This window comes from Etheostoma cragini, chromosome 6 (genome assembly GCF_013103735.1).
Source record: "Etheostoma cragini isolate CJK2018 chromosome 6, CSU_Ecrag_1.0, whole genome shotgun sequence".
Classification (NCBI taxonomy): Eukaryota; Metazoa; Chordata; class Actinopteri; order Perciformes; family Percidae; genus Etheostoma; species Etheostoma cragini.
The window spans coordinates 9,444,009-9,469,347 of NC_048412.1; the positions used below are offsets into that span (position 1 = coordinate 9,444,009).

The following is a 25,339-nucleotide window of genomic DNA, read 5'->3' on the forward strand; positions in this document are numbered from 1 at the left end:
GTTAAAACAAGCACTTCAAAGCCAGTACCAGGATTAACAGTACCATCATCTAATATGGTGTGGCCACAGCATTCCCACCCTGTACAGGACTCACAAAGACAGGGTTGGGTTGAGTTCAGAGGAAGTGGAAGATTTCAACGGGCTGATGGAGAACAACAGAAACCTCAATTTCTCCCCTGGGAGCAAGGTGTGGTTCGCCCCCTTCGATTTATTTTCTTGAAATTCTGAGTTTTCTGAGGTTCATGTTTTCAGTGTTGCACATTCAATTGCATTTGTCCAGCCCTTACAGGCACATTGTGTGAATGGCTATGTAATTTAACTGACATAGGGCATGGAGATATACACATTCAAACACAGTCTACATTCACCAGGTGATGTAAGGACTAGGATAAGCCCCTTGCAACCACAGGACCTGGGTACAAGCCCAAGAATTAAGTAAACAAGTCCAATCATAAGGAAAGTCATCATTAGTTACAGTCACAATTGTTCTCAATGACCCCCCCCCCCCACCCTCCAAAAAAAGATAATACCATCCATTAATGTACAAGCAACAAGTATTTATTTTGAGTCCAGTGTCTAGGAGAATCCTATCAAACAATGATGTATCCCTCCCACAGATGATTTCTCAAAGCATTGGGTTAATCAGTTATGCCTGACTATGCTTTCAAATGTATGGCCATTACAACACACACAACAGACATTCATTCACAGCTACTAAAGGAAAACCAGTGCTGCAACACCCAACCCTCTGCCAGTAACAACATTAAAACCTCTTTCCATCCACAGCTAACATAAGCCCTAAAAAGACAACTTGATCTCCTTAAGACCTTTAGAAACGCTATGCAGAAGCGCAACCGATGAGCAATCGCACAATAACAAGTGGAAAAATTCAAGCACAGCTTGACTACAACACCACATCGGCAACCTTTTAACATGGAGTCGGGTGATAATTCAATATTGTCTTTCAATGAAGTCGTATCACAATGAAATCACATATCGGGATGTACAATTACATTGTCTGAATTGATAGTAACAAGCAGGTAGATTGCGGTTTTGTTTTTACATCACAACATCAGTGTGCATGCATGTGGTCAGTGTAAAGCTGGAAAATTAGTTTCCTCCTTAATTTTGCGTGAAACTTAAGTTCGTAATAAAAATGAGAAAACATTACGTATTTCCATTTGTCAAGTATTTAATTCACACAGGAGTATACAAACGTACGCTTTACCATTTGGTTATTATTGTGACAATTAGTCCACTGTTTGTCAATTTATCAAAAGAAATCCTACAGTTTTTTTTAGCAGTTTATCCTGAAGTAGGAGGTCAGTACAGGAAAGCAGAATTACGGGTCTGCATCTTATTAGTTAGCTAACTGTTTGAAGCCAGTTTGAGTGGTAGAACAGTCAATACATCAATTCACAAAACATGCCTCTGTAGCACTTTTTTAGCAGTCGAGAGCTGAGGTTTGTCCTTGCTAGAGGGACTTTTTCACTTTCAATAGTTGATAATTCAGAGCACTTTGACTACAGTAGTGCTGTTCAATACATATCCGTCCTGGCTAATGGAATATAGAAGGACATGTTAATGGATAACCGTTTCCAGGGCACATCTGTCTGTGAGCAGGAGAGCCACATGCTGTGATTGCCTGGCTGGCTGCAAGCAGGAGCTCTAACACAGGAAGCACTGGGTGGCCTACACCTTAAACAACTTCCTCTGGAAGTTCTTTGGCATGAAACACTTGGGTCAGGATCAGGATTCTCAAATCAGCTTCAATTTATTATAGAAACTTAGTGACAGATGGTGACCATGGTGAGACAACCAATGCATTGAAATCACCTGCCATGAAATCCCCAGTTATTAGAAGCTGAAGGAAATAGGGAGAGTAAACATTGGTTGCTAATGAAAACTGCAATGTCAACATTACCCTGTGTACAGGGGCGGCATGATTACAAAGTAGCCGTATATAAAACAGTATAAAAGCACAGCACTTCTGGTACTGTTTGATAAAAATCCTGCACGTAATGGGTCACGAGCTGACCTGATGGGTTCAGCCAAGGCTCAAATTTCCTGATAAAAAACCAAAACAAAGCATCTGTGATGTTGCATTATGTTTTTCAACCTCCAAGATGAACATCGTTGTCCGTGGTGTTGTAAAGGAGACAAACGATATTTGGGGTTTGTTTTGGTAAATTGACTCGATAACCTCACTGTTTCACTTCCTGTCTGGCTCACCCAACGGCTCACGTGAACATAGAGCTGGCGCGTATATTTAGCACAGAGGAGTGGAGAGCCGCTTCACACACGCTTCTGGGATGCGCCGTGGCGCAGCTGGTGGAGTATCAAACATTGACTTGAATGGCCACGTGCCTTGAACGCAGCGCAGATGCGCCTAGTGGAAATTAGGGCTTGAGTGTGCAAAGTAGCCAGGGGTGGACCAAAACACTGGTTAGTGATTGTATTGTATTTGGACCAATTGTATTATTATTATTACTTACTGGTTTTGGCCATAATGGACTCAAAATAAGCTACTAACTTTTAAGACCTATCACATGTTAGTCCATCTATACACGCCGTGTCAGCGCTGGCGTATGGTCTGGCTGCACCACCCATCTATTCTAGGAGAGGGGTAAAACGCTCTGGCTTGTTTGTATTCCTTTAAACCAATCACAACGATCCTAGGCGGCGCTAACATACATACAAGAAACAATCTTTTCTGCCCGTAGGATGCCTATTTCCACCATTTCATCGGAACAGTCTAAATGCATGAAAACAAGTCATTTGTTGTCCTAGTTACTCAAATCCACCCCACTTTTTGTCAGACAGAGATCTGCAAGTGGATTTTAAAGTCGACCAAGTCACATGACCAGTCATTTGAAGTTTAGACATCTTCTCCCAAATCCTATTAATCCCTTCATTTCTAAAAAAGAAAGAAAGAAGCAAGGTATAGTGGAAAAGGGCTGATAACACCCAAGAAGACCGAAGGGAAGGAGGATGGAAGAATGGAGAGATAGAATGATTGAGGAGGGCCTGATGGCGGAGGGAAGAAAGAGATGGAAGAGGAAGGATAGAGGTAGTATTATAAAGAAGAAAAAAAACAGCCATTTACAGGTATTATTCTACAATACAACAGGAAGAAAAGAGCTAAGCCAATAAATAGCATAGACACTATGGCTCTGGTGTCATCCTGCTGGGATTGGACCAAACTGGCACAGCAGAGCAATGCTAAATCTCTCCGTCTTCAGCCCTGCCATCAAGCACCAAAGACCAGTGATGCCAGTAGAGTGTATACAAGACCCGGGGTCAAGTTTTTATCAAACTGTTTTATCCTTGTCGATTCCATAAAGATGTTTTCCCGCGTGGGAAGAGAAAGACAAAACCTTCTGGCAACCCCATTAATCATCTGAAACCCAATATAAAAAGGTTACGAGCAACTACAGAGCTATAACTGTCCGGTGCAAAAAACTCCATCTATCTGGCATTCCATGTATATTAAAAGACATTAAAGTTGGTCCTAGAACACACACACACACACACGATTTACTCTAACCTCCAGTCCATGTGCTTCACACTGACAGCTGCATCATTCTGTCTCAGTTTAGTGAACTGAAACACTTACACCAGAAATAACTCATTCCATTTGCATCTGTACAGGCTTTATTCACATCCAAATAGTTCGATTGCATTAAATTACTATTGGATTAGCAGTAGAATTTCATCCATAACACTATTGTTCTGTATCACACCAAAGGCCATTATACTGAGCTAAGTTGCCTACATACAATTTCATTATTATAATTTCATTAGACAGACAGACAGACACGTCAGTGGTCACTACTTCTTTACGTTTTTGGTGCCATTATTGTATCAGTGTGCCAACCATGATCAGCCAAACAACAGTCAGCCCCAAAGGCAAAGTGATAAACTCCCCTAAACACACTTACACTCATGCTCACTCTTGCCTCACTTTTTGCAGTTTGTATTACATTTAGTGTTTCTTTATCTGATTTTTTGTGATTTTTTAATTCTTAACTCAGCAAGCTATATCCTAAATCCATCACGCTTCTCTACAGTGATAGTGTGGAGTAAAGGAGCTTTAAGGCTAATATTGAGGCCCTTATTCACACATAAAAGCTACCTTTGACTTTTTTTTGGTCCTTTCAAATAAATGTCAACCAATATACTAGGACCTAGTCATACGTCTCTAGCACACTTACATGAAAGTCAGCAAATATGCACTGTTTTCACATGATCAACCTGACTCTTTAATCCCATACCAGTATAAATAAATGCATGCTATTCAGACCTTGATAAGGAAACAAATTTTGGCCATGGTAAGCAATTTCCATTTGTTCAAGCCTTTGAATGTGTGTGTTGTGTTGTGTGCAAGGTCAGATAAGAACAAACGCCCCCCACATGCATCTGTCAGTTGTTCTAACTATCTGTGGGAAATGTGAGCTGTTCAGGTCCAGCTTCTGATAGCGTGAACGTTCTCAGAAGTCTGTTAACAGTGTCCGAGCAGTGAGACGGTGCACAGGCCTTCCACAGATCATGTGCAAAGTTGGCAAAAACCCCAACTGGAACCATGTTAAGCTTCTCCAGAGTGGCTGAGAACCCCTCCTCCTCAGCAGAGTTACTAAAATAAAACTAAAGTAAAATAAAACCACAGACACCTCCATACCTTTCACACTAAATTTACAATACTGTGTTGCAGCCTTTTCAACACAATCCACATCTCAGTCTAGCTTTATCAGCCTTCTTTTACTGGCCCGAGGCTCATTATCTCAATGTTCTTCTTTGTGATTGGTAATGATTGTAATAGGAAATCTGAGTAAATAAGGGATTTATTTTTTTAAACAATGCATAGTGTCAAAAGTTTGTTTTAATGGTAGCTGTAATCATTTACAGTCAGACTGCTCATTGAGTCACTTGTAATGAGTTGAAACAGGTTTAGTTCTGAAAGGATTCGTTTAACTAATCTGAAATCAATCTTATTAAAATGTGCCCACCAGCTGCTGTGACAAACTCACACGGCTGAACATTTTCCCTTTCGCACAAAGTCGAGTCGCACAAAGTGTGGGCAGAAAACAGAGGCAGGCGCTGCTACCCTCACTGATGGAGATTGGTTTAACCCTCGTGTTGTCCTCGGGTCAAATTTGACCCGTTTTTCGAGTTTTTTTCAGAAATAAAGGTTTCTTTCAATCAAATTTCCCCAAGAATGGCATGCAAACCCTAAAATAAATATTGATGATCACTAATTTGGGCTACCCAGCTCAGTTTAACTATTTACTACAACTATAATTTATGCCAATTTTACTCAAGAATTTGTCATATTTCAAGTAAATGAGGTGCCATTCATTCCAAAGTGTAAAACGAGTAATGGTAATATGTTGGAATCAAGTTGGCTAACACGTAAGGCTCAATGGGGGATGCCATAAAGTTTTAACGTTATAACGTTAACTGTTCCTATAATGCGTTACAAGTCAGTCATAATCACCATGCAGTTACCAAACCGTGTGGCACTCTGCACCTGCTCAAGTAACGTTATCCCACATGATCATCAAACTTTAAATCTGAGACGTTCACAAACTCAAAGTACTTCTTACCGCTTTGGTAGGTCGCGCGGACTTCCCTGAAGAGGCACACTAATTCAGCTTTCTCTGTTTGGCGACGAGCTAAAGACTGTTAGCGGTCCTCTCAGTGCGACTCTGCTCGCTATCTGACAATCTGGTTGGTCCTAAAATGCTACCATGCGACCCGGTGTTGTGTTAAAGTATGTCCCCCTGTAGGTTTGTGGGCCCCCTTATATTAACCTGAACTTTATGTATCCCTTAGCACAACCACTCGTCTTCTGAGATGCTTAACTCCACTACAAACGTAACCCAAACCCCAACTAGTTATCTCTGCCACGCCTAATGACCTAACATTAGTCCTACCCCCAACCATGGAGGCACCCCCACCCCACGGGAAACACACTTCGACAAGACCGGTGTCCGAATATCAAGCCACAGTTAAGCGGGAAACGAGCAGAGTTAACGGACTAATACAGAAGATGTAATTCTCTGCATGTTCACTAAACTTCAACAGCTTCTTTGGCTTTCTTCGCAGGTGTGACTAAATTGCTTGATGGAAACAAAGCTTTTGAGTAGAGCTGAAGGTAGAAATAATGGGGATCTACATCCGGTGTGAGCAATTTCAAAATAAATTACATTGATATTACATTATTTTTCAAATTTAGTTGATATTTTTGCTTACAATACACAAAATAATCTGTATAGACCAATGTGTTGCATTCGTTAAATATATACCCTAAAAGTTAGTTTATAAACGCTCTGCTTGCCTGTACAGTGCATTCAAAGTGGCAGGACAGATGTGGAAAATAATTATTATAATATGATGGTGGAAGAAATCTTTTTAATCGTTGAAGATACAAGATGTGTTTCATTCAATTATTTGTACAGTGCCACGTTTACAAAGCTTTAGCATTAGAAACTCTTATTAAACATAAAAGTAAAGGAAATGTCATTATTTATAATATATTTTCCAACTAAAACATAAACACTGACAAGCAAGGTGTGAAATATTTCCACTTTTGAGTATAAATAATGATACTATCTGTGTGTCAGTTTTGTGTCTTTATTTTTTTATTGCAGCTTAAGATTTCAATTTATTTGTGTAATTCTGGTCAATAAAAAAGTCTATAGGCTATGTTCTTGATACATTTCAGTATTCTTGCTCTGGCAGGCATTCTCCACACAGAAAAGGGACATGTCACCAGTCATTGTAACAGCCTACTTTTGAAGTTTGTGTCCATTTCATTTATGTATGTATTGCTGTAATTTTGTAGAAGTTGTCGATACAGTAAGTTTTTAACAAATAAACGTGGTAGAAAACATTTTATTTTCCTTTTCAATTGAATTTATTTCTTGCTTTTATTTTGTAGAACACATGCGTTCTCGGGAAATGGTATTGGCAGTAGTTAACCTTACAGGTTATGGAAGTTTATCGTTTTAAGTCTTGTGCACTGACAGCATTTCTACTGTTTCCATCCATGCGCACTCAGTAAGGTTTTTTTCCCCAAAAAACAGATCAAGCTGGACTCTGCAAGCCTACAGTATATTACATGTAGTTGCTTGTTATACAACATCTCCAGTTGGGCAGGTTGAAAATTCACTTTTGAAGAAAAAAAGAAAATTCAAGAGCCCATAAAATCTAAATAATTTTATTTACAATTTACATTTCAGTTTTAGATTAATTCATTTAATATGCGTAAATGCCATACAGTCATATTCAGTCATATACAGGCGTATTTCGTGCGCTTGACCATGCGCTGGCTGTTGTGTGCACTCTTGTATCCTAGCGACGCAAGAATGTACCATGTGGAGGTGGTCAAGTTAGAAATTAACAGTAATGTTACAATACAACTAACTTCTTCCTAAAATCATATGAATGTGAAGATATTGTATTAAAGCAAAACACTTCTTTATACGAATATAATGACTTTGGTTCTTAGTTTTAGTTTTTATTTTATATGAAGGATCCCGGACTTTCCTTTTCCAGTTAAAAAATACTTGGTCCAACACGCTTCCGCTATCAAACAGCGGGTCGTTGAAGAGGTAAGAGGTGTTAATGAAATCTTGAAAAGTGTGAGGAATAGCATAACACATTATTAACCGTATTTTGGGTCTCTGGTTATAGCTAGTTGCAGGCGGTTTTCTTGTAATTTAAAAACGTTTCTTTTTAGGTGCTGCAGTCAATTGCTGCCTAGTGAAACTAACAAACCTGACTGTGCTGTGTCGCACCACAAAACGTTAACGTTACAATACAAGCCAACCGTTTGCTTCTAACGTGACAGTTTAAGCTAACGTTAACGCTAAATATGCAATTTACCATCTAAAAGTTCATTATCTACTTCAAACATGCGAATAAAGTTGTAATAGCTATAGCTAGCTGGCTGAAAGTTAAAAACTCGTCCACGCAATGGCAATTTTCTTTTCGCTCAAATGAAGTCGTCACATGTCCCAGGTGTTTTGCGCTATCTAATTAACGTTAATTATCAGCGGGTACGTTTTGCAGGCAACGTTCACGTTAGCCATTTTATGTTGCATCCAGCGTCAGTTGTTGAAAATACTGTTAGCCAACGACTTAACAACAACTTAAACTATGAAATAGGTTTCAGGATATAATTGTATTAACTATAGATCATTATTAACAATATATTTATTACGTTTCTTCTGTCAGAGTGAATAACAATACAGCAAATGTGCAACAGTTATGATAAAGTGAAGATCATAAACTACAGTTTGGTTTCATGTCTGATATTTTTCTGTTTCTTTTCCTCATTGATAACAAACTATCTCTCTCTCTTTACCTTTCTGAACACGTCTAATGATTATGACTTTAGACCTTTTATTTCTTCTCTGCAGTGGATGGAGAACTTCATCCTGTATGAAGAACTTGGGGCAGGCAGTAGCTCTGTTGTCTACAAAGGGAGAAGGAAGGGCAATCTCAACTATGTGGCCATCATCTGCGCCGACAAAGCCAAGAGACCTGCAATCACTAACCATGTATAGTTCTTTAAACTGTATCTTATTAAGACACCTGTTACATTTTTTTATTTTTTAGTTAATTAGTTTAGATGTTTTAGAAATGGTTTTATGAAGGTGGAAGACACCTGGAATCTAAGAGTTATATTGACTTAAAATTCGACTAAATAAGCTGTTACGAGTAAAAATAAAAACTGTATGCATTATCTTTAGGGCTCAGGGTTTCGGGCCCTATTTTCAGTTTTATCAGTTTCCCAAATTTCTATCAACATTGTCTACAGTACCACACAGCCCTGACTGAGATCATAAAGACAATGCATGTGAATTCTTTTTGGGGAGAATATTGCTTTTGAGCCTTGCAATAAAGAATTGGGAGTGGAAAATGGAGTAAGGAAGGGAAGCATTTTATCTCCCTTTCTTTTGAATATGTATATGGATGATCTATCAAAGCTGCTAAACAACTGCGGAACAGGCTGTATGGTTTGGAATACGATTATCCACTACCTGATGTATGCAGATGATCTGGTGATTCTTAGTCCATATAGTGCTGGACTTCAACAGTTACCAAGGGTCTGCTTTCAAAGAGTAATATTAAGATTGTAAGAACCAGGGAGGACAATAACTTGTCATTTCACGCTTTCTTTCTGTCTGGTACTGCCCTTAAAGCGTGTGATGCGGTCAAATACTTATACTTTAACTATATAACTGATGACTTGTTTGATTTTAGGGACATTCATAGGCAGTACTGTATGATGAATGGACAAGCTAAAATGCTGAATCGCAAATTTAGTATGTGTTCATTGTCTGTTAAGACTACACTTTTTGCAGCTCTTTGCACCCCAATGTATACTGCCCACTTGTGATGGCGCTATAAAAAATGCAGTGTGCAGAAACTCAATGTGGCATACAATGATGGCATGAGATTGCTGCTTAATTTTGCCACACTGGAGCAGTGCAAGCCAAATGTTTGTAAGTGTTGATGTCCTGTCCTGCTGTACTCAGGACTCTCATATAGAGATGTATGTGTAGATTAACTGAGTCATTTAACAGTATAATTGCAACACTAGTGAACCCTGCTGTGAGCCTGGTTAGGTTTATTTCGAGATTGTGGAACCTTTGGCATTTTAGCCTGTATGCTAATATCTAAACACTCTTTCTGTGTATTGTGGAACTCTGGCTGTTTCTTATTGTATGTGTTTTGTCTTGTATTTGTCTGTCTTTTGCTAGTTTTGTATTGTGCTATTGGCCATTTTGTCATGTGTCCTGAATAAAGAATTTGATGAATACCTACTGTACAAATTAAATAATGTCTTGTTCCTGTCTGTTAGGTACGTCTCTGTCAAGATCTGGATCATCCCAACATAGTATGCTTCTACGAGTGGTATGAGACAAGTAACCACCTCTGGTTGGTAGTTGAGCTCTGTACAGGTCAGTAAGTATTTCTGGCACAACTGATAAGCAATGATATGCCTTTAGAAAGGCAATGAAGCAGCTTGAAACTGATCAAATTTCACAACTGGTAAATAAATACCCTTATATTATCTTATATTTAAATAATTAAAGATATTCACTTAGTATAGATTGTAAACTGCCATGTTTTTACTATGAATGGATTGTTGGTTTTTAAAACAGGTGTCAGTCTTTTTCAAGTTTCTTTGTCTCTCATGCTTTCTCTCTTGTTTCTTTTTTTCTCTCTAACGGTGATCTCTCGTTTTTCTCTCTGTCCATCTATCAGGTGGTTCCCTGGACTCTGTAATTGGTCATGATGGATGTCTGTCAGAAGATGTGGTGAGGAGATTTGGATGGGACTTGGTCAAAGGACTGAAATACATCCATGAATTAGGAATCATTTTCTCTGACTTGACCCCTGCTAAGGTTTGCCTCTGCATTAATGTGTATATATGACAACAAAACTGCAAAATTACTATTTAGTAACTCTTTTTTTATTGCCCATAGATCCTACTGGATGGTAGTGGCACTCTGAAGTTTGGTAACTTCTGTCTGTCCAAGGCAGATGGAGAGACACTGGAGGATTTCTTTGCCTTGCTCTCTACATCTGAGGAGGCAGAAGAAGGAGATAACAAGGAGAACTTTGACAACCCAAGGATATTACATGGTCAGATAACTATTTTTTTATTCATGTCCGTTTCTATAAAAACTGCATTGTTGAAGAAGAAGCTGTAGCAGTAGATTAGCTAACAGGAATCCAAAAATGTAAAAGGTTTTGATGGATCTAGTTAAATTGGGATATAGCTTATACATGCTGAGGGAAACTTATTGATGGCAGGGGATTACATGAACAGGCAGGCAGGGATTTTATGTGACAGACTGGGTTGGAAATCATGCAGAGAAAGACTTATGGCCAGCTGAAGAATGGCTCGGTGCGCAACAAGTTAGAGACCTATTTTAGATTATAACAAATATAACTCTTATGTGGATGAATTCTGAAGGCAAGGGGCATATGAGGGAGAAAAAGGTGATGGAATAGAATAGCTGTAGTCATGACATGGTGCTCAAACTAAAAGCTGAGGATATGTTCTACTCTGTGTACCAGAAAGTGTACTATATGATAATTAATCAGTAATTTTAAATAATTGGTTTAAAGTTAGCCAACAAATTGATTATTCTTCACAAGTTACCACATGATGACCAAGAATATGAAAGGTTATAACATTTACAGTTTGGAACAAAGGATTTTTTGATGTTTGCCTTTAACTCTACATCAAAAAATCCTTTGTTCGTGATGAGGATCCCTGTCTTTTTAATTTATTTTAATTTTTTTATATTTTTTATTTCAGGTCCTCCAACTTATAAAGCTCCAGAGGTTTTGCAGGGATCAGAAACCAACATGAGCTCTGATTTCTGGGCTCTGGGTTGTACACTCTACTACATGTATACTGGTATACACACACACACACACACACACACACACACACACACACACTCACAAACACTTTCATATGATACATATAAACAGTATGATATACTGTGTTGGAAAGATAAACAAACTGCTTTTGTTTCCCAGGTAAACCTCCATTCTATTCTGATAGCTACACAGAAATGACAGAGATGATTTTACATCAGGAACCACCCACTCCCAGACAGACAGGTGACTCACATACGCATACATGGTGGCACACAGGTTTTATATAAATATTTTTTATAACAGAGTACTTTTTTTATTTATTAGTAATGAAGTTATCTTCTGTGTTGTTTGTTGCAGTGTTCACAGCTGGTCCTCCCAGTGAGGACTTCCAGAATCTTCTGAAAGGCTTGCTTAACAAAAACCCAGATAAGAGGTCCGTTTCAATCACGCTCGCTCGCAGCCTCACTCACACTATACCGTTCTAATGTTTACAGGGAGCAGATTGCAGGTTGTTGCTTAATTGTCCTTAAGGTATCTTACATACATTATTTTAACATCACAATGCTGCTGGTGTTATTGTGTATTATTTATGTATCCCAGTCTACTTGGTTAAATGTCATAAAGTTATCGGATCACTTTGCCTTAACATAGTAGCTTTTTTGTGTGCTGCACATTAAAAAGAAGCGTGTAACATTAAATAGAAAAAAAGAAGCTGAGAGTGCAATTTACTTAACTGCAACATTGAATTACTTCAGACTGCTAATGTTAATTGCATGTTTAGCTTGATATCCCATTTCTGTGTCTTAATGTTTAGTTTTTTTGTTCATTAGGATGGACTGGCCAGAGTTGTTGGACCACCCTTTCTGGACACAAGTACTAATGGAGGAAGAGGGAGAAGAGGAAGAGGAGGATGAAGAACGAGATCTGGAGGAAAAAAGGAGCTGTGAGGGGGTTGGTTCAAAAAGCTTGAGGTGTGTTGATATAGTATAATTAGTTTTTATTTTACATCTCCTAGAGACATTTTGTTGCAGCCATTTTACTACATACAGATTTGTTAGCAGTAAAGCAAACATTATTGGCAGATGGCAAAATGTAGGTAATGCTTGACACACCAACCAGACTGCCAACCCTCAGCAGAAAAGGCAGATCAGTGTCTCTTAGTTGGTCAAAAAAAGTGCCTTGGAACACACCGAAGTGACGAGACGTAATGCATCTCCGTGACAGCACGTGGCGCTAATCTTTATTGTGGCCCATTTATGAAAACCGGCAGCTGATTAAACAAACTAGTCATGTGGGTCTGGTTTCTCCGGGAATTCAAAGGCAGACTGTCATGGCGGTTTGTTCAGAATACAATCTCATATTTTACTAAAATAGTTCACTGAAACGTTAAAAATTTCAGTTTTCCTTGAATTATACTGCTACATAAATTTGTTGATCATTAGTATTTTATTTGGGTTAGTTTTAGTGCTTTTGTTTTGAAGGTACCAGGCAGCCTTAGCCACCAGGTGTAGTCTACAAATAGAGGTGAACAGGTATTTGGTAGGTAGACACTGGGGGAAGGCTGATGGTTTTTTACCAGAGACAGAGTCACAGAGCCTAGAGACGCCATTGATCCTTCACGTGAAATGTTTGTGTACCAAGAAATTGGATGAATAAACCTCACAGAACGCCATCCCTGCCTGGACAATCAATTTTTTTATCTCTGCGTAAGATACACTCTTTTGGTGCCTCAGTGGCTGTTGAACATTGAGTTTTTAGTTTGTTTTGTTCAATCGGAAGATAATTCAATGAAAAACTAGCGCAGTTTTTTTTCTTCCCTTACATACACAGAAAAACAAGGATCCCTGATCCTTACCCTCCAGGAAATGTAGACAAGCTTCCCAACAGCCATTCTGCAACAACTTATAGTCCATCTGACAGAAAGACTGAGTGCCAACAAGCTGTCAGACACACAACCTGTGGAGCCTTAGTGAAGAGCCAGGAGTTGGATAGAAAGATGGAAATGGAGAGAGGAGAGGAGGAGGGAAAGACAGAAGATGAATCCAAGTTAACTGGGGCCCAGATGTTTCACACACTGCAGCCCAATAAGTTATTCATACAAGGTAAGACATTCAGATGTCGATGTTCATGTGTTTTAGACTTGACACGGGAGTTTAATACTAGGCCACTACAGGCTGTCATTTTGAAATATGATATACACCACTATCACTATCGTACCCCTATGCAAGGCTGTTTTTCAGCAGCAGCATTGAGAAATTGCTACTTGATATTGTTGAAAGGACAGTCACAACAGGCATGATCAGCAAACCTTTTACTGCATAAACATAGAATATTTACTACGTGTTTCATTATCTTACAACCTTTTTCTCTGTTTTGGTTAACCATACCAGTTGTATAAACGGGGCTGTAGTAAACTGGTTATCTACATAATCCAATTTTGTTCTATGTTCTAGTCCTTTCCCTTAAGCTCTAAAAATTGGATTCAAATGCATGCTCCACCTTTTACCTGCATGGCCTTTACTAGGCATGTGTCTGAGACATATGTGTCATATTGTACCCTAGAAAATTGGATTTTGTATCTTTGGTGCCTCCTTCTCCAGATAACGTATCAGAGCTCAGGCCAAAGAGTGGGATGGATGAGGACAACACTGAAGCCATTTTTCTGCTCAGGTATTCAGATTAGTCTATCTGCTGCCTGTCCACCTGTTTGGCCAGGGTTGGCCTGGGTCACAGGGTTAAAGCTGTTCTGCCAGGGTTGTCTACTTGTTTTACCCTAAGATAATTGAGGGCCTCATTCATTTGTTCTTTCTAAAGAAGAATGTTAATCTCAAAAGTGTTACACAAAATACTCAAAGTTCAACTCTATCCAAACTCATATAACATGTAACACATCTATCCTTAGCAAAACTATACTCTGCTAATTAAGATACATGGTATCGGCCTCATGCTCATATATCCAATGTCCGCACTATAAGCAGCTAGCAATTTGTTTTCATTATTATGTTGTTGTTTTTTCTAGCTCCTGTGCCAACTCAAGGAGAAGCTGCAGTATCTCAGATTCTCCAAACCTAACCCCTGCGCCTCAGGTTACAGCCACTATACTGTTCACTATGAAATCTGTACACAGCAGAGACGAGTGGTTCATGCTAATATAACCCAACTTTTATGAAGACAGCACCTTTCATGCAAACATGCAGCCCAAAGTTCTTCACAGTGCAAAATTAAAACAAGACAGATTAAACATATTAGTAACTGGTAAAATGACAATTTATTTACCATGCCTAAACCCATTCAAACTAAATATATTCACTTATATGTCAAACATTAAAGACATGTTATCCTCTGCTTCCATCTACTGGTGTGCCTAGTGAACATTTCTGCTGAGGTTGACTCTTCTTTCTTTTGTTTCCCCTTCGCCAAGACCAGTACTGGTACTGACATCATATCCTGTGTGAAAGCTCTTCTTCATAGTGACTTTGATCTGACTGTCACCCCAATAATGGACAACCCCAAGGTACAGACATACATTATTATTGGACACAGATACTTAAAATACATACAGTCTATTTGACTTTGATCAAAAATATGATCTTCACAGATAATGATCTTTATAGTAATTGTCATTCTAAAGAGCCTTCCCTATAACCTCATTTTACAATTAAATTGTTTGAGAAAAACAATATTTCTGAAAACTGGGTTTTAAAGTTTTTTCAAAATCTTTCACTGTAATGAAAATACTTGCTTACTGAATTAAATGGAACATTGTACCTAGGTCATAAAGAAATAGCTACATTCAAATTGTGATATGGAGATTTGACAGTTCATACTGATGCTTACTAGGTTGTTTTCTCTTTCTGTTAACCAGATTCTTAAGAGTCCTCCTGTGCGATTTGATCCCAAGACCCTTTGTGTACCATCATATTCAGGTTGGTACTAAGTTTATTTTAGGCCCAAATCTGTCTTGAGAATGACTTTTTCTCCTCCCCTTCAGTTCAGAAGCTGCACTCCCTGAGTGATGAAGAATGGACTCTCTTCCTGTTACAGCTTTGTTCGTCCCTTGAAGAACAGAACCCCTCTGCTTCCCCTTCTTCTCACTCCACAGCCACTCGCTCCAGACTTAACCTGCTGTGCTACCTCAGCTGTGTGGTTGGACACAAAGTTATTGCCAACAGGCTGATGAACTCAACACTGGTAGGAAAACACATTTACTACGGATACCTGTTAAAATATTGGACCCTTGACCTGGTATTAAAACCAATCTGAGTGATCGGATCTAAGTACAGGTGCGCCGCATTGATTGAGATCCAATCACTCAGACCACATTTGGAGCTGGTCTGGGCCACTGGGCCACATATGGGCACATTCTTATAGTGTGCATGCATATGTGTCCTGGGCCCAATTAATGACCGATTACTCAACTGTGAATGGAACTACATACTCATTCAAAGTATTTCTCATGTCAAAGAAACCATTGAGAGTGAATTATAAATTATTCACAATAAAACTCCCCTGTGATTTTATTACGTAAAAGCTTTTATTTATTATGAAGCAGCAAAATCCGGAAATGTTCTTCATCAGCAGTAACTTAGTAAGACAACTCTTATAAGCGAACGTGAAACCACAGACAATCACTTACAAGCCACAAACTTCATGAGAGCTGAACACAGAGACTTTTGAAAAGGTCTTTCTCCCCTGCACAGGTGCCGGCGGCCGTCAATAGACATCCCTGTCTCGGCACACAGACAGCACTTTTTCATTTACGGTAGTCATCACACGTTTCTAAAGTATGATTTATGTGGGGGTAGCACCTGGCATTTATACATCCTCACACACAACCAGTCTATATGCAAACATATAGAGCAGGGGAGATTAGATCTGAGTGTGTTCATTCAAGTTATACTGCCAGGTGGAAACACATGTACTTGTCCAGTCGACGAGCTGTCCACTTGGGATTGGATCATTCAGATCGGATTTTAATACCAGGTGAAAACAGGCTCTAGTTTTTCCCATTTGGGTGTGTACACTGTATACAAATACAGTATTATAACTTTTTATATTATCACTTTTTGTTTTCCTTAATCCTCGGTCCTTGTGGTCCTTTTCTGACACGTGTCAGCAAAGAGCTACACCAAGAACATTTTACATGCGCGAGGTTCTTGCTGTAGCTTCCAGTTTTTGCTTCCAGCTAGTTATTAGTCAAGTGGGAGTCATTTGTGACAAGGACATAGTCCTATACAATTATTCAAGGTTAAAAAAATGTCTTCTCTTTTTTTGTCTGACTTTGAACATAGAATAGCTCAGAACATATATTTTTTTAACATTCACTTAATAATAAAACCTGAAAACGTCAACTCAAACTATTTTTTGGATTCTGACAACTTTTAAGACATATAAGTACTGCTACATTTTTAAATGGTGTAATAATTGTTTTGTCCATATCGCTCATCTGTACAGTTGTTTTACAAACATAGCTCATTTTATATGAGTTTAATTACATTTATTAAAATGTATGATGAATCTCAAACCCTTTTTTTGCTGTCATGTAGCATCATTTTTCACATGTTAGGATCTTAATTGTATGTCTTTCTTCTATCTCTCGAAATTTGTCTCTAAAATCTACTTCCGTCATTCAGCTTCCAGTATTGACCCAGCAATTACAACAGGCTCCTAACTGGGATGTGTAAGTACATTATGTATGTATTTTCTCTTTTAGCCAGGGAGCATAATTGTGCCCCTTGCAGTAATGCAGTGTTTACTACTGATGCACAGTAGAAATGAAAACTAAAATAATTATTGGTAGAGCTGAACTAAAAGCAATTAAGACTTGGAAACCCAGGATGCGGTTATGTTGTTGTTATGATGTTTTACATGTTAGTGATTGAACATACTGTTTTGGAAATTGCTGTGTTGATGTGCAAAGAGAAACAATTTTCACATCTAAAATGGAAGTCTCTGTCTGTCTGTCCATCGATTTTCTCAACAACTGTTCATCCAATCGACTTCACACTTGGCAGAGTGCTAAGGACCCAAGGAAGTGCAGCGTTGAGTGTGAGCTTTTGAGATCTAAAGGACTTATTTATTAGTAGTGTGTTATTTAATCACATTGCTAATAGTGAATTGAGAGACAACTCCTGTTAACTGTTTCACCGCCAAATGGCATGCTGGGTACAACTTACACTTCGTAGCTCGCTATAGTCCATTCTAGAACAGATGAGGAGAGAACGCTGATGTTATGTTGCAGAAAACCCAAACATTTCAACTTTTCAAGCTTCAGCGGTGTAACTTTCGGAAAGAAAGCTTTTGTTCCTGGGTATAGCCTAGCCGCTAGCAAATGCAAATTCTCTAGCATTGTTAGAGTACGCAACTATGACATATCAGGTATGTTGCTCAGGACCCAAGGAAGCGGGTCAAGTGTGAAGTTGTTAGGATGAGGGGCTTGGAGCGGGCACTGCGCTAGTTTTTCATTTATATGAAAATTTTAAAAAAATGTTTTCCAGACGGAGCAAGGTTCTCAGAGTGATGGGTCTACTGGCTCTGCACTGTACTGAACTGGGAGAGGACAGTCTTGTTTCTGAGGTCTGAAATGCACACACACACACACACACACACACACACACACACACACACACACACACACACACACACACACACACACACACACACAGAGGTCCCATACACTACTGTTCTGTTACTATTATCATCATATTTATTATTTATCAGTATTTATCAACAATAAAGGCTTCTTGTCTCATACCAATACACCCACCATAGACTTTAAACTGTAAAGACTGTCCCCCTCCTCCCACTGTAAAAAAGTGAGGCTGAAATATCCAGAATACAGGCACCTCCATCTTTTTGGAGCCAGAGTTTGCGCAGTAGTGATCTGGCGATGGCGCTATGGTAGCAAAGTCCCTTTCATCACAGTTTATTGAAAAATTGATTTGGGAATAAGGAAAGAAGCGCAAGGACCTTACTATTATTGTTAGTTTTTATTTATTAGTTTATTTATTAGCATTTTCTCTCTCTTTTCTTTTTCTTTATTATTTTCTTTTTTACTCTGGGTCTTCAGGCTTCCTTCCCAGTTATTAGGTCATTGGTTGTTGACTCTAAATTGCTCATAGGTGTTATTGTGAGCGTGAATGGTTGTCTGTCTCTGTCTACTGTATCTATGTGTCAGCCTGTAATTGCCTGGCAACCTGTCCAGGGTGTACCGTGCTTCCTGCCCAATGTCAGCTAAGATCAGCTCCAAACCCTTGTAATTCTATAGGATAAATGCTTACACATAATGTATGGATGAATAGATGGAATTTGCAAACCATTGCAAAACATTATGAGGACCCTACAACCTGCAGTACCAGTTTACACCATGAGGTGACAGTACATACCCGCAGATGGACAGAAAGTATGAATGCCCATTTATGCGTTAAAACACAAGAACAATAAGTGCCATACTACACACAGTATGTATAGTGTTTTTCTTAATTTACAATAAGTCTTGCTTATGTTTTTTGTGATTTTATTATAGATCTGTATTTTTTGTTTGATTGTTATCCCTGCTTTCGTCTTGTTAAGGGGCATATCCCAATAATTAAAACTTTACACCCAACCTTGAAGGGGAACTAACAAGATGTGGATGGGAATACATGTTCTGTCCCCACTAGTAACTAATACGCTTATAGTACTAGTGGATATCAGCAGTTGGCATTAAAAACCTACAAGGCAAGAAGTCTTTTATCAGCCTCAGAGATGAAAACACTTTTTTCTTTCTTTTTTCTTTCTTTCATCGCACACACACACAGTCTTGTTGGCTTTTACTAGGTTGTGCTTTGCTTATACAATTCATTATTGCGAAGTGTTTGTTTTATGTTACAGTTTGATAAAATCAGTTCTAAAATCATGTGCTTTGTAATCATACAATGTATGGTAATATGATTACATGCAGAGATCCAGCTTATGATAATGCTAATATAACGGGAAGTGGTTGGTTGTAATGCTAGTGTAAACTTTGTGGTAACTATTTATGTAGCTACAGGTCTTTTGCAGATTATTTAGTTTTACATTTTGCGTTTATCTTACAGTTTATTTTATTTACATATGCTACCTTATTAATTGTTAACTATATAATACTAACAATATCAGCATTATCATAGTAAGAGTAATAGTAAAGTGAAAGTGCTGTACATTGTGTGTGTGTGTGTGTGTGTGTGTGTGTGTGTGTGTGTGTGTATATATCTATATATGTGTGTGTACATATATATGTGTGTGTATGTGTGTGTCTATATACATATATAGTTTATTAGGTACACCTTGCTAAAACTAATGCATTCGAATAGTGTATCATTTTATTTATATAACCCAATATAACAAATTTGTCTCAAGGGGCTTTCTGTACAGCATACAACAGTCTCTATTCTTAGACCTTGATTTGTATAAGGAGAACTCAAAAAACCCTTTAGTGGGGGGTGGGGGGAAAGAATGGAAGATCCCTCAGGAAGAGCAACAGATGAGGGATCCCTCGTCCAGGACGGATAGAAATTGTAAAGACCCTTAATTTGTGATTTTGAGTTGTATAAATAAAATTGACTTGACTATTAGACTGCTTTAATTGTATCTAGGTGTATTCACTTAACTGACAACTGAATGTACATAGCTAGCATTCTACTATCCATAATCATATTAAAGAAAGTGCTGTAAGGTAATAAGACACACTTCATAGACTATTTAGATACTTTACTGAGCCCCCCCTCAACACGCACACACACATACACACACACAGACAAACACAGGTTCAAACCAAGCTGGGTTTAACTAATTCAACGTAATAGCAATGTTGTATGGAAGTGAGAATTAGAGCCTCTCTTTCTTATTTGATCCAAAACAGAACTAAAGACTGATTTCCTATCTCTCTACTCGTCTTTGTCTCTTAGTTCTAACCCCACATATGCTCTCTTTCCTGGTTTGTCTGTTTCTTCTCTTTGTCCACTTGTTCTGACAGTTTACTGCTACAGAGTCGTCACGGCGATTTACAAAATGGCCGACTGTGGCATAGCAGTGTTTTTTCTGTGCTCTTGTTGTTGGAGACAAATGGCGGAACATTTTTTTTGCTACCCTCCTTACCTTCCTGCTACCCCAGCTACCGTAGGATGACAAATTGTTAAGAAAAGGATTTGTGCCTGTGTGTTTTTATTTCTATAACTGTGTGTGCCCATACAGACTCAGCCTCAGCAGGGGTTTTGTGTGTGTATGTGTGTGTGTGTGTCTGTGTGTTGGGGGGGGGGGAATACATTTTTTGTTTGTATGCATGCAAATGTTAGGTTTGTGTGTATTCTCATGTTATAGTAATGCTTACAGATGACCAATTAAACGGCACATAATTTAATTTTCACACACATTGTGTGTGTTGTCTCAGCAGGGGTTCTCCTGCTGCACTCCTGCTGATTGCGGAGTGTCGGGGCTGGGCTTAGTCACCATGGTAACTCCGATATCCCCCCCCTAAAAAAAACAACAACAGCAAACAAAAACAAAACATGCACACACACATGCATGTACACAATGTCTGTCCCCCTTTCTGTCTCCACCAGCTGATATATCTTTCTGTCTCTCTTCGCATAGAATAAATGAGAATAACATTTTCTGGGTCAATGTTACTAATGCAAGCTTGCTGCTTTTCTTATGCAACCAAGGGAAGATGTACTTTACTTATCATCATCTTATAAAGTTTTCTGTGGCTTTTATAGCGGTTTAGCTGATAAAGCTTCCACTGTGCATGGTGTTTCATGGGAATATAGAGTCGTAAAGCATTCTAAAGCTCACAGCAATCTTTAGGAACACACATCCTGAGGGCATTGGCTCCAGTAAGACACTACTCAAAGCGTGAATGTTCTGACAAAAAAAACAAAAACGGTAACACTTACTATGAGGCCCAAGTCACTGTAAGTTGTCATTGTTTGCTTTAAGTAAAGTGAAAAAATAAAATTATGCAAGAACAACACAGAAAATGTTGTAATGTATTTGTTTAACGGGCCATACTTACAACAGAAATTGAGTAGTCCAAATTGACAACTTTTTGACATTGAATTATGGACATTTCCCTAATGCGATGTAAAAACTCAAAACTAGGAGATGAATACACATATGGTCTAACTGCGATAAGCTACGCCCAATATTTCTTGAAATAGTTGTTTGTTACATTAACAAAACAAAGTAACTTAATTTGCATGTATATTTGAGCCATGCATTTGTCTTGTTTTACCATTTGACATACATATCTACTACAGGACACTTCAGAACATGCATACATTTTGCAAGGGTGGATCTTTGGACAACTCGGTACAAAGCTAGCATGTAATTTTAGAAAGTTAAGCAAAGTTGGGCACTTAAAGATAAGAGAGTTACCTCTGACTGCAATGCTTCAATACTGCTTTATATGTCAGTCTTTTCCATCACCTCGGCAGAGATAAGTTTTCTATAAACTGTTAAATAATGTACAGTTCCTTCTTTATAGCATAGATAATTCGCCAACCTCTGTTTTCTTTCTTTACACAACTGTCCCAAGTGTAGACAAACAGTAACTGCCCATGTGCACTATTTGTATGTGTTATATTTGTGTTAACTGTATGTGCGAGATATCTATGTGCTGTGTTGGGAGGTCTGCACCTTATTATTAATGTTGTTTATGCATGGTAATTAAGTGCATATGTTTGTTTTTGTGTGTGCATCCATATGCATTATTTGATCTGAGGGAATGCTGAGATAATGATAATGTGTTCCAGGAGGGAAAAATAGTTTTGTGTGCGTGCACATGCATTATTTTTGCTTTTCCACTCTAGCTCGTTGCACAGGGGTGCCTTTCAGTACCCTCTGCCTCAGAGCAGCTGCATGACCAGTTTCAAACACACCCCAGAATCTCACCAATCCACTCAGCCATTTATGTTATTAGCGGGTTTAACTTAGCGTTTACACCAAAGGAGGATTCTAGTTGCCAACTGATAGTGTACCATGCTCATCGATGGCTCAGCAAGAGGATACACCACTGTTCTTGGGCAGAAATAAAAAGAATGGATAACTCTTCTGGGAAAGGGGAAGATATGTTGAGAGAGAACATGACAAACATACTGTTTCCACTTCTCACCCTACAACAAGAAAGAGAGACAGAAGGTGAGAGACAGTGAGTGCAAGCTAATGTGAGAGAAAGATATAGGTGAGAGAGAGGAGGAGGAGTGAGAGATTATATGTGATACATAAGAGGCCAGTTCAAAATAGAGCAGTGAGAGAAAAGACAAGGAGAGTGAAAAACAATATAGAAAAGAGAGACAGAAAACAGAGAGAGATGGAAATAGAAAGCGTGTAGAAGAGAGGGAGAGATAGAAAAGTGAGGTAGAACTTTTATCAGATCACAGAGGGGGAAAGCTGGCAGTAATGCTAATGCCAGGAAGCAGCCAGCAAGCAAGACTGTCTGCATGTACTTAACTATGTGTGTGAGTGTGGTGTGCACTCCTTACAAGTGCATACGATTGCAAGAATGTGTGTACCTAGTTATTTGTGTGCACATATTTAATGCTTGGAATACACACATTTTTTTAAAATGCATTTGTGTGTGTCCCTTACATGTATTTTGGTGTGTGTGTGTGTGTTTGTTTGTGTGTGTGAGAGAGAATGCATTTGGGTTTGCCCCCTCTTTTCCAACCATTTGCCATATTTCCTTTTGCATCTCTCTTTTCTTCATTGATCTTTTTGTTTTATGCATTCCCTCTTTCATGCTTCTTTTCTCACTCTACCTCTTCTTCACTATTTAACCTTTCTGATTTTACCATTACTTATCTTTAGTTTCTGTCATTTTTTGGTCAAATACCGAAAAGATTCATCCCCAATAGTTACATTTAAAATAGTATATTCTGTATACCGAACGTCTTCAACCATTGACTCATGATGAGACTACTTTTTACTTTAGTTTGTGGTGGTTTTACTACCTTAATTGTACTGTGTTGTACTGTGTTGTGTTTTTCTATGATCCTCCACTTTCAGGATAATCACAGACATCCCTGAAATTTGGTCAGTGGGATAAAAGATGAAGGTTTTAAAGTTGTCTGTAATTCTTGCATTGGTATTAAGTGCAACGAAGGGAAAGGCAGTCTTCCCAAGTTCAATATTTACTAGTAGTTAAAAAAGGCCTGAGATCATGTTTGGTGAGCAGTGGTTTGAAATGTGAACAGAGAGTGACAGAAGACATTTTATAATTAAAAACAGTAAAATAATATTGCTAGTTAGGACCATCCTACTTTTTTTGTACACAGTAAAGAGTTTAATATTCATCTCCTGGAGTGAAACACAAAGCGCGATGATGAACTGCATTGTGTTGTTTTAAGGTATAGGAGCATAGGAGTAATGCTATCTTCATAGTCAGACACAGACATGATTTTTAGCTTCTTTAGTTTCTTTCTTTAATATGGAAATATCAGGACTCAATACAAGCTTGAGATCAGGCTGGCTTTGTTTAAATTTGTCTGCATTTGCGCTAAAGGCACATTTTAATTGTATATTTGCAACCACTTAGTACATCATTTGTGTGTGTGTGTGTGTCTGTGTGTGTGTGAATAGTGTTATTGACACCATCTGAGAGCTGAAAATTTACATTTTCTTGGCATACATTTAAATTTTATAGAGCATGATGTCTAGTTTTTTTTCTTATTTAATTTTGCAACAAGAAAATAGTGTTAATGAAACTCTATCTCTTCTCTCTTTCCAGGCTGTATCCACATTGATAGACCTGTTGAGAGATAACCTGAAGAACAGTAAAATAAAGCAGTTCCTGCTGCCACCACTCGGGGAGTTCCTCTACCTCATCGCCTCTCAGGTACATTGCAACACAGAAGCCAATATGAAGAGCCATTTTTAAACCATAGTTGATTGATCTAAAGAAAATTTTTAATGTAGCCTAACATAAACTATAGAAGCGAAAAATGGTGTGCTTTTGCTTGCATGCATACAAAGGGCACGGATTGCGGCCGTTCCATAGCTGGCATGAATATTGTTTTTTTTCTTTTACATTTTAAGGTTATCTTTCTTTTACTCGACAGGCTGTGACATATGATAAATGTTTCTGATCAGAATTCGGATACTTTTATTTATTGGTATGAGTCTTTTATTAAAGTAGTCTCTTTCGCCTGACTGTGGTTGGGAAGTTAGACACATGAAGACAAGAAAGAGAGATGTAACAATCATTTACTAACTCACTCTTTGTGCCAAATCTTTGTGAGAGTATCCTTGACTATTTGACTTCTTGTTCTTAGTCTAATTAGGGTATTTTATTATTTATTATATTCAGCTTTTGGCCATTTTGATATAATCAATGTCCCATAGTGTGACAGGATCAATAAGGAAATACCAGACAAGTGCTGTCAATATTGATATATATGGCTTTTATGCATACTAGACCTGTTAATGAAATAATCAGAACAATTTATTAATATAAATTTATTTATTATTAAATGTAATGAGAAATACAAGAATACAGTGATCCACTTGCTGCTCACCCTACTGAAATATGACAACCTCAAACAATAGGATTGACATTGATAGGATTGCAAACTGAATTTGTTCACCTCTAGTTTGCTCTTCAAATAATGTGCAGACTGCACTTAAAACAAACTAACCCATAACACTTTATGTAGCCCCCAAGAGACGGCTTTTAAATAGTGAAAAATCATCATCTTTTCACCTCTATAGCACTACGTCCCCCCCCCCTTTCATCTGTGCCTGAACCTTGTTTTGTCTTGTTCTGTTTAGTTTTGTCTTGTTCTGTTTTGCATTGTTTATGTTTTCTACTTCCCCTGTAAAGTGACTTAATTTTAATTTGTTTATTGATCCCTATGAGGAAATTACAATTTACACTCTGTGTCCAAACTTTGTTAATTTACACACAGTCCTGAAC

General features: G+C 38.3%; 2 protein-coding genes across 6 annotated transcripts in view; one reads left to right on the forward strand and one right to left on the reverse strand.

The window, feature by feature from the left end:
• The window catches only part of trak1a (trafficking protein, kinesin binding 1a), a 46,959-nt gene extending 40,900 nt beyond the window's left edge, over positions 1-6,059 (reverse strand). For both annotated transcript variants that reach the window (XM_034873729.1, XM_034873728.1), the window contains exon 1: positions 5,604-6,059. The gene's annotated coding sequence lies outside the window, so the exon portion shown is untranslated. The remainder of the gene's footprint in view (positions 1-5,603) is intronic.
• A 1,322-nt stretch (positions 6,060-7,381) lies between these two features.
• The window catches only part of ulk4 (unc-51 like kinase 4), an 88,332-nt gene continuing 70,374 nt past the window's right edge, over positions 7,382-25,339 (forward strand). For 2 of the 4 annotated variants that reach the window (XM_034874588.1, XM_034874590.1), the window contains exons 1-18: positions 7,383-7,613; positions 8,424-8,564; positions 9,872-9,971; positions 10,279-10,418; positions 10,500-10,659; positions 11,342-11,443; positions 11,569-11,652; positions 11,767-11,842; positions 12,240-12,380; positions 13,240-13,511; positions 14,010-14,079; positions 14,429-14,495; positions 14,831-14,923; positions 15,275-15,335; positions 15,401-15,600; positions 17,043-17,089; positions 17,907-17,985; positions 24,155-24,262. In XM_034874588.1, coding sequence (XP_034730479.1) covers positions 8,427-8,564; positions 9,872-9,971; positions 10,279-10,418; positions 10,500-10,659; positions 11,342-11,443; positions 11,569-11,652; positions 11,767-11,842; positions 12,240-12,380; positions 13,240-13,511; positions 14,010-14,079; positions 14,429-14,495; positions 14,831-14,923; positions 15,275-15,335; positions 15,401-15,600; positions 17,043-17,089; positions 17,907-17,985; positions 24,155-24,262 — 1,938 coding nt within the window. In that variant the 5' untranslated portion in view covers positions 7,383-7,613; positions 8,424-8,426. Of the gene's footprint in view, positions 7,621-8,423; positions 8,565-9,871; positions 9,972-10,278; positions 10,419-10,499; positions 10,660-11,341; positions 11,444-11,568; positions 11,653-11,766; positions 11,843-12,239; positions 12,381-13,239; positions 13,512-14,009; positions 14,080-14,428; positions 14,496-14,830; positions 14,924-15,274; positions 15,336-15,400; positions 15,601-17,042; positions 17,090-17,906; positions 17,986-24,154; positions 24,263-25,339 lie in introns of all 4 variants that reach the window. The other 2 variants (XM_034874591.1, XM_034874589.1) reach the window with 2 other exon arrangements.